Here is a 9,128-nt window from a genome sequence, read left to right as displayed (position 1 = left end):
TCCCCTCCTCTCCTCTCCTCTCTTCATGTCTCTTTGCGTCTCTTTGCGCGCGTCGGGTCTCGTCTCATCTCATCTATTGCCTCGTCTCGTCTCGTCTCGTCTCTCCTCTCCCCTCCCCTCCCCTCTCCTTTCTTTTTTCTTATCTCCTCTCTTCTCTCTCTCTCTCTCTCTCTCTCTCTCTCTCTCTCCCTCCCTCCCTCCCTAACATCCTGTGTCTTTTTTTTTTTTTGCGCCCCCCATCTTTCAATGGTTTTTCTCTGTAGCCCTGCCTGTGTTGGAACTAGCTCTGTAGATCAGGCTGATCTTGAACTCACAGAGATCTTCCTGGGATAAAAAGCAGGTGCCACCAAGCCTGGCTTGGATAGTCACCTATAAATAAATAAATCAGTCCGCATGGGTCTTTGCTATGGAGCCTGGTGTGTGGACTTCAGTTCAGTGTCTTACAGAATCTGATCAGACCAGACTCCATACAGATTCTGAGAAGACATGGTCTGCTTAGCACTCATATCAGGTTCCTACTGTGTCTCCTTTTGAATTTCTGTGTTAGCTCCTGCCTTTTCATGCATGTCATTAGGCGGTCTCATTGTCAGACCTGAAGCAAGGTTAGGGCAGTGTCTTATCTAGCCTCAAAATTTGGTGAAAATTCATTAAACCTGTGCATGCTGTGAACACAAAATATTGAAGAATGACATTTTATTTATAGATTATAATTATTTTAATGATAAAAAAAAACCCTTTAAAGACCTCTGACTCCCTCCCCTCAACAACCTAGATACTTTTCTGTTTTAATTTCTGACCCAGTCCTCTGTTTATTCTCTCCTTCCCTGCACCTCTTTGCCAGGCAAAGTACACCCAACAAATAGGATATTATCTATTCCTGCCTGTGAGGGGGCTGTGGGCAGAAAGACCTGGGTTGTTACAGGAGCAGGGAGAACCTGTACAGGAGTGGGGCCACAGAGTTCTGGGGGCTTCCTTCTAATCCCCGGCTGCAACCTTTGAGGGTGTCGCTTGAGGCTCTGTTATTTATGTAGAAGCCCGAGGTGAGAAGAATCCTAGGGAGGATTTTTGCTTCCTGTGCCCTTCCTTGTTAACCAGACTCCTCCACTGTGCCTTTGTTATTGTCTTAAACGCTGAGATCCCGAAGTTTGGCCCAGTTCCCAGACTGCATAGCAGTGTGTGCGTGATCTGTTTAGTTCTGATAAAAACCAACTTTGTGTGGACTTCATGCTCCCAAACCTCTCTGGAGTTAGGAAAATGAGCCTGATGGAGCTAGCCTTAACGCCGACCCGATACAATGCCTACGATGCTCCCAGAAGGTTCTGAAGCTCTGAGATGGGCTATGGCCAAAGCCAAGGGCCTGTCCTTAGCAGAGGCTGGATGTGTCGGCAGGAGGCACAAACAGACCCTGGCAAAGCAGAAGCAAGCATTAGCAGATCAGTAGCTGAGCTCCCAGAAAGGGTCCCGGAAGTCCAGTCTTTACGCTTTCTTCTCTTTTGAACCCCACCCCTTTATAAATTCGTGGGAATTTGAAGTCCCTTTTCAAACGTCACAAAAGAGAAGTTAACATCGCGTTTGGAACTATCTAAAATGTTTTAAGTGTCTAAGCACCCTGGACAGACAAACAAAGAAGTAGTGTGATTAAATTAACCTCAGAGGAGAATGTAATCTGTTCCCCTGGTAATTGTCCAAATTAGTCCTTTGTCGATAAATCATTATTCATAGGACATTGCTAGCTCTAGAACAGGCTTTCAGATGCTGAAACACTAAACTGATGCCTGAGGGTGGAAGAGAGAAGGCGGTTGTCATGGCTGCCTGGCAGTTTCGGAAGGGCTCTTCTCGCCATCTCTTGGATGGGAAATGATCTCCCAAGCAGCGTGATGACACTGGATTCGGGCTGCAAGTGACGGCTCAGGCTGATTGAATTAATGTGAACCTTTTGCCGCAATGCACGGATCAGAGGATCCTTTCCCAAGAGGCAGTCTGGCAGTCTGACTCACCTGCACAAACACAGTGTTTTAACATGGGACTCTATGAAGTGTCATGTTTGGCCTCAGCCCTCAAAACTGCTCTCAGCCTCAGTTTCAGTTTCCTCATTTGTAAAAAATGGTGTGGAGACACTCATGGCTCCCTAGATGGTCTGAGGATTGTACATTGTGTTGACACATGGAAGGCGGCAACACCTCTCATCTGTGGTGAAACTGTCATCCTGAGAGCCAACCGTGCTCTTCCATCCTTCCTGTGGCTTTGTCTTTGATCGCAATAGAGATTGGCCAGCCATCTTCAAAGTGAGCACAAATCCCATTTGTGAAATGAAACTGAAACTCCAGGTACACCCATACACACATAATAGGTATTCTTTGCTGTAGATACAATATGTGCGTATGGACACACACACGCGCGCGCGCACACACACACACACACACACACACACACACAAGTATACATCTGTATGTATCACATACTCCTACATATATGCACATATGTGTATACATGTAAAAATACTTGTATTTATATATTATCCTTACCATAGACACACATCTATAGTAAAGAAAATCTGCATTAAGCATTAGTTATCTCAACTTTAAGCTTTTAGCTAAAATACACCTACAATTTTTCTTTTTTCTATTTTTTTGTAAACACAAGGGATTCTTTTGCATACAGTCTCATCAGAGTAGCCTTTCAAAATAATATGTTTTTATTAATTCTTTGGGAATTCCTCCAATGTATTTTGACCATATTCACTCCCTACCCCTAGCTCCTCCCAGATCTAGCCCTCCCCACCCTTCCAACTTCAGGCCAACCTCATGGGGCCATCTTGAGGTTATGTTAACTAGGAGAGTGAGGTGAGAGGGCTTCCTAAGGAGATGGTTCTGTCAACATTTGCACAGCAGGGGTCACTTCATTAAATAATGTCACCAGTTTACAAGTTTCTTGTCTTTATTCCTGCCTTTCTCCCCCACAGATAGAGTGCAGACTCACTTTGTGTATAGATTTCTATTTGCCCATATTTGTAGTCCTGGCTCGATGGCATGGTGCCCAGCGCATAGGTGGCCCTTTACAAACATGAGCTGAAGAGTGAGCGACGTTAGGGGTGGCGTTCCCTCTGCTACTTCTCCCTACAAAAGTACATTTTGCTCGCAGCCTGGACCCTGACTGAGGAGAATGTTGTGATGTTGCTGGTAGCCACCATCTATAACTACCTCTCCACGCAGCCCCTTCTGCAGCATGCGTCGGTGCATTCTCACTCTTCGTCTTCCCATTCTGAGCCCTGAGGAATTGAACCAGGCAACATTTGACTTCCATGGAGGAGCGTGGTATCAGAGAGGCAGGTGCCACCAGACCTGCTGTGCTGCCATGTGCCCCACCGTGCGTCCTTTGGAGAAGCCTTGCGTAAATGTGGGTGTTTCACATATTTCCTGAGTGGTACACTTGTCTTCTGGCCACTTCCTCCTTTCCAAAAAGGAGTCTGTGGGTGGGCACAGCTCTTTGCTTTTAATTCCATGGTTTAGAGATTCTCATTCCCTTGGCGGGGTTGTTTATTTCCCTGGAATCTAGAGTGGATCATAGCAACACAACATGAGTTTTCCTGTAGCAAGAAGAGGTAGACATTTGTACAGCTGTCATGACATACAAGTGTCTCATCAGACGAGGGAAGAGGTATTGACAATGTTGAAATCATGGGACTCTTACAAAAGCTCCCGGGGGTTGGCTTGTGGCATTCACAGAAACACACAGTGTTTCCAAACAACCCCTGAGCTCTGGAAGGTTACACTCCGTGATGCAGGTTATGCTCCGTGATGCAGTCAGTGTGTTAGGCATGAGCAGAGATAAAGCCACGCATTACATGGAACATGAATGAAACTCGAATGTGTTAGTAATGCTTGTACCTGATGCCTAGTTGGAGGAAAAAAAAACACCTCAAACTAACTTAGACCATAGCAGATGTGAACACAGTGTAGTGAAAAAGCAGGTGGGAGATAGTGGAGCCTTGGGGAAGGCCTGCTAGTCGCTCTCTCTCTTTTTAGATTTTATTTCTTTTCTGTCAGGGTCTCAATACAAGGCTTCAAACTCACTCAAGTTCCAGACTGACCTGGAACTTTCCACCTTCTTGCCTCCACCTCCACAGTGCTGAGAACGTGGGTTCCACCCCACCATACTCTGCTGAGAACGTGGGTGTGTCCCACTACACTCACTGCTGAGAACCTGGGCATGGGTCTCCACACTCATGTCCAGTATATATATATATATATATATATATATATATATATATATATATATATATATATACCCTAGCCCTGGTTTAAGTGAATCTGAGCTTGGCCTGGAAGTTGTAGATGGGAGTTGAACTTATCATGATGGAGCATGTGTTGTAGGTGATTGAGAAAATAGTCAAAAGTACCTGCTGCTTACAGGATTGGATTTGGAGCATAAAAAGCATGTGCCTGCATGCGTGTGTGTGTGTGTGTGTGTGTGTGTGTGTGTGTGTGTGTTTGTGCATGGTGCACGTGCATATGATGTGTGTGATGCATATATATGTGTACACAGACAACACACACATATTAGTTGAGATGTCACACATTAGTTTTGTTTCTAGCTGAATTGGCCCCTCTGTTGTGCTGTGGCATTTGGGCTGAGGCCTTAATGTATGGACGTAGCCATCCAGGGCTTTCTCTTCCCCATTTGTACTGCACAGGAAGTGTTTGAGATAGTCCTGGTCCACCACGAGCAATGATCAGGAGCAGACTCAGGTCGGAAGAGTAGCAGGAACAAGAAATATACACTTGCTGGGTGAAGTCATAGACTAGAGTTTTTGTTGTTGTGTCAGTTTGTCCCATCTAGCACATTGTATTCAGGAATCCCTTTGGGGTTATTTCAGGAATCTCTCATGAAATCCCATGCTTGTATAAATATATTGACTTAGCAAAATACTTGTAATTCGAGGTCTCCTCTCCATGATGATCCTCTAAATATGTGTGAGCTGTTTCCAGGGAACCCCCAAGGAAGGTCCCCAAGGTTTTGGTGTCAATTTAGCAGTGGTGTGTGTGTGTGTGTGTGTGTGTGTGTGTGTGTGTGTGTGTTATTATTGGCTCTGTTATGTTCAGCAATATAGTTATGTGGCATGTGAGAATCTCACTGTCAAAGCTTTCCAGGTTACTGATATTTTCTTCAGAGGCATTACCTGTCTGTGAAGAGCTTCCTAATTTCACTTTATTCTTCTGCTGGAGTGGTCACTAGTGAACATATAAAGGCTCCTGGTCACCGAGCTCCTGTTTCAAGGCTGAAAAGAGGGTCTAGTTATCCACTCTATCTGCATTGCTACAGGGGCAGTGGGATTGCTCTCAAAGGGGACTGCAAGGGGCTCTGAGGAAGTTGTAATTGTACACCAAGCCAACAGCAACCAGGACTGGAACTGAGGTGCCATGAGGAAAGAGGGAGATGTACTGTTATCTTCATTAAGAAGGTAGCAGAAGGCTGGGGATGGGGGGTGGCGCCAATGAGTGCTGATTACTCCATAGAGTAAGGGACACTGCTCATACTAGACAGCAGCAGCAGCAACACAGAGGTGAAGGGGATGGAGTCCCCATCTGGCAGTTATGGAACCTTGTGTAATATATTCTCTCTGAACCTTGGCTTTTCCTGTAATGGAATGGAAAAAAAATATTACCCATTTCACAAGAATGTTCTAAGGATAGAACAAGTTACCAAAGGTCAAGTTCTTAGAACTCATGGCAAGTGCTTGGTAAATATTAGCTGTCACCACTACCACTACCACCCCACCACCACCACCACCACCACCACCATTCACTGTTATTCTCCACACCACCAACTTGCTCAAACCTCTCATCATAGCTTTTTTCAAACATCCGTAGTGGTATTTATACACATACACCATGAGCACTGTTCGTCTGTAAAGAAAAATTAAATCATAAGATTTGTTGGTAAATGGATAGAACTTAAAAATATTATATCGAGTGAGGTCAAGCAGAGCCAGAAGGATGAGTGTTGCATATTTTTTTCTCATCTGTTTCCTGCCTCCAAAGCTTTAGAGGCGAGCATAACCCAGAATCACCACAGAAGGCAGGGAAGTAAAGGTGACCATGGGAGGAACGGGGAGGAAAACAGGGGAGAGCAGGTCAAAGATTTTATGAAGGGGAAAATGAAAGACAGGGAGCTTTGATTGGGAAGTGGGGAGGTGTGGATTGGAGATTTACCACAACAGGGAGGGAGGCACCCTCATCCTTACTCTACTGATTCTGTATTTCATCATGTCATTGTTATCTCAATCTTGTTATGTTATCTTTGTGAGCGAGATAAGAGTTAAGGCACACGGGAACATAGATAAATCGGTTTATGAGTGACTAAATAAAACATTCGTTGTATCTTCAAAGATTCCTACAGAGATAAATTAAACATTCGATATCTAGTATATAGAGAGTATGTGTGTACATATACACATGTGTGCGCTCTACCTTTATTTACTTACTTATTTTTGAGGCAGGGACTCTCACAGGCTGTAGCTTGGCAAGTAGGCTAGGCCGGCTGTCCAGTGACTATAAGTGCACCTTTCCCCCCTCCCCCATTTCTGTACATGGGCTCTGAGGGTGGAAGTTAAACCTTTGTGTTGCAAGGCAAATGCTTTAATAACTGAACTGTTCCTCAGCCCCCATGCATTTCCTATAACAGCAGAATAGAGAGCTTACACCAATCTGTAGAAAGGCCATTGGCTATGCACCAGGCTTTATTATTTCAGTAATATTTTCTTTTCCCATGGTCTTGTCCTTTTAAATGTATTTGTCTTTATCCTTATAAGAATACATAAATCACATGTCTTTGAAATTTTCTGATGGCACAAAGAATGAATCATAAGTTAACATGATAGTTTAAGGACACATGAAAGACTTTTCATATTAGTATTAAAAGTACATACTTAGGGAAGAAAGCCATATAGTGGTAGCTTCTTTACAAATGACCTAATGGCATTTCAGGTGATTAAAACTCAACGCCGAAGCACAGTGAGGTGTAGTTTCCAAAATGCTAATGAAATGCTAGGGTGAGTTAATAGAAGCGTTCAGAAGACATGGCAGCTAAGTCCTGTTCTGGAGCCATGCCCGTGTTTAGTGTTTGGATGTAGGCACTGTGTCTTAACACAGATGTTAGATGAAGCTGGGGTGGATTCTGAAGAGGGTAGCCAAGAAGGAATTGCTATAAAAGGTCATGGAGAAGCTGTGCAGTTTGGGATTGTGGGTCAGAGACAGAGGTGTAGTGTGTTCTGTGAACAGCCTTCAAATATTGGAATACATCACCAGGAAAGGCTTGTTCTAAGAACCTCGAGGGACAAGCCTTGGCACAGAGCAAGAGATTACAGTGAGGTAAAATTACTTTTTCTTTGTAATAAAGATTGTTTCTGGCAATTCCCTTCCAAAGTAAGGACAGGTTACCTTGTAAGCAGTGGGTTTCCCATCCCAGAAGATCTCTAGACATAGAAATCCCTTGTCATTTTCCTGATTGGATCATACTTTGGGGAGATAGACCAGACTGATCATCATCTAAATACAAATCTATGTGCTCCAGCATGAGTTCAGGGATCCTCAAGCAACACAGTGGGTACTTCTGCAATGTCTACCAAAGACTGCACAAGAGGAGAAACATCTCAGAAGCCAACCTGTGTGTGATAAGCCATGACTCTGTGGGTCATATGACATTTTGTCCTTTTGCCTAGAATTAGGACAATGTTATCTTGAGAAATGGAAAGGTGTTGGGGCATGGAGCTTCGGACTTCCCAGACAACTAGCTGTTCTCTCTTGTTCTGGCATAAGCTGTGCTCAGCTTTGTCTGTGTAAACATTATAATGGACAATGCCTCCCTGCAAGCTAACATGATGCTATTTTTTTTTTTCAGGACAATCGTATCCATACGTCCAAGTACAACGTTCTCACATTCTTGCCAATTAATTTATTTGAGCAGTTCCAAAGAGTGGCAAATGCTTACTTCCTTTTCCTCCTGATACTTCAGGTAATCTTTAAGCTGTATTTCTTCATTAACTATTTGTTGAAAGTATTATATAATTCTAAGACACATGTTAATTTACTTAGTTAAATTGTTCATGGTTGTATAAGACTATTATTACTAGATTTTTAGTGTTATTACTACTTTTTTTTGTCTTAAAAACAAGGCACAGCTGAGACTAGGTAAAACAAAAACTGCATTTTTATTGACTTAGACACCTAGGTCATTTTAATATGTACCTTTATTTGAACTATATAAGAGTCTCAATTTTGTTTGAATCATATAGAAGTCTGATAATTGTTACTCATGGCCTTCTTCCTTTCCTTCTCCTTCTCCTACATTGACGGGGTGGGGCTTCACTCCTAAGACTATAAAGTTGTGGAACTGACTTTGTCAAATTTCCCTTTAATCTAAGAACAATGATACATTGTGTGCATTTATAAAATAAGTGATGTCTTATATATCATTTCACTGTAGTGTAACTATTTTTCAATCATTTAAAGGGTTTATTAGTAGTCTATTTAACTAAAATTGGGCTTAAATGAAATTTCAACTTTCATAAGTGTTTTGGGAAGAAAAGGGCATATATCAAGAAAGAGTCAAAGCCACCACAATAGTTCATATCAGCCAGTGACTTATTTCATTTTTGTTTTGTATGATATAATTAGATCGAATTGGTAGATCCAGGTTAGGTTGTGTGCGGTGTTTAAGAGCTATGAAGATGACTCTAACATGTGAGATCTAGATGAAATGTTGTGTATGATCTTGAGTTGAATACTATATGTGTTAATATTTTGATTGTAAGTAAAAGAGATCTATATTAGCTTCAGCAGAAGATGAATGTATTCCAAGATGTGACTGAATTCGCAGACAGTAGCCACTGCAGTAAGATATGGCTTTTCTGTCTCTTTTCATCCACATTGTCAGGTCCTACCTATCTGTCAGTTCATCCAGCTTCACAAGTCCTCCAACTCCTATGAAGAAAGAAAAGAGGAGGGGGGGATAGGGAGAGGAAGAGGGAGAGGGAGAGAGAGAAGGAGAAGGACAGAGGGAGAGAGAGAGAGAGAGAGAGAGAGAGAGAGAGAGAGAGAGAGGGAGTCAAGACACTGGCCAGGATGAAG

The 9,128-nt window shown here is 43.0% G+C and overlaps 1 protein-coding gene across 2 annotated transcripts in view; it reads left to right on the top strand.

The window, feature by feature from the left end:
- Positions 1–9,128, top strand: part of Atp8b4 (ATPase phospholipid transporting 8B4 (putative)) — a 177,924-nt gene that overhangs the window by 30,877 nt on the left and 137,919 nt on the right. For both annotated transcript variants that reach the window (XM_021193344.2, XM_021193343.1), the window contains exon 4: positions 7,900–8,013. In XM_021193344.2, the coding sequence (XP_021049003.1) occupies positions 7,900–8,013 (114 nt within the window). The remainder of the gene's footprint in view (positions 1–7,899; positions 8,014–9,128) is intronic.

Source organism: Mus pahari, chromosome 3, assembly GCF_900095145.1.
Source record: "Mus pahari chromosome 3, PAHARI_EIJ_v1.1, whole genome shotgun sequence".
Classification (NCBI taxonomy): domain Eukaryota; kingdom Metazoa; phylum Chordata; class Mammalia; order Rodentia; family Muridae; genus Mus; species Mus pahari.
This window is presented reverse-complemented; position numbering and strand designations above follow the sequence as displayed.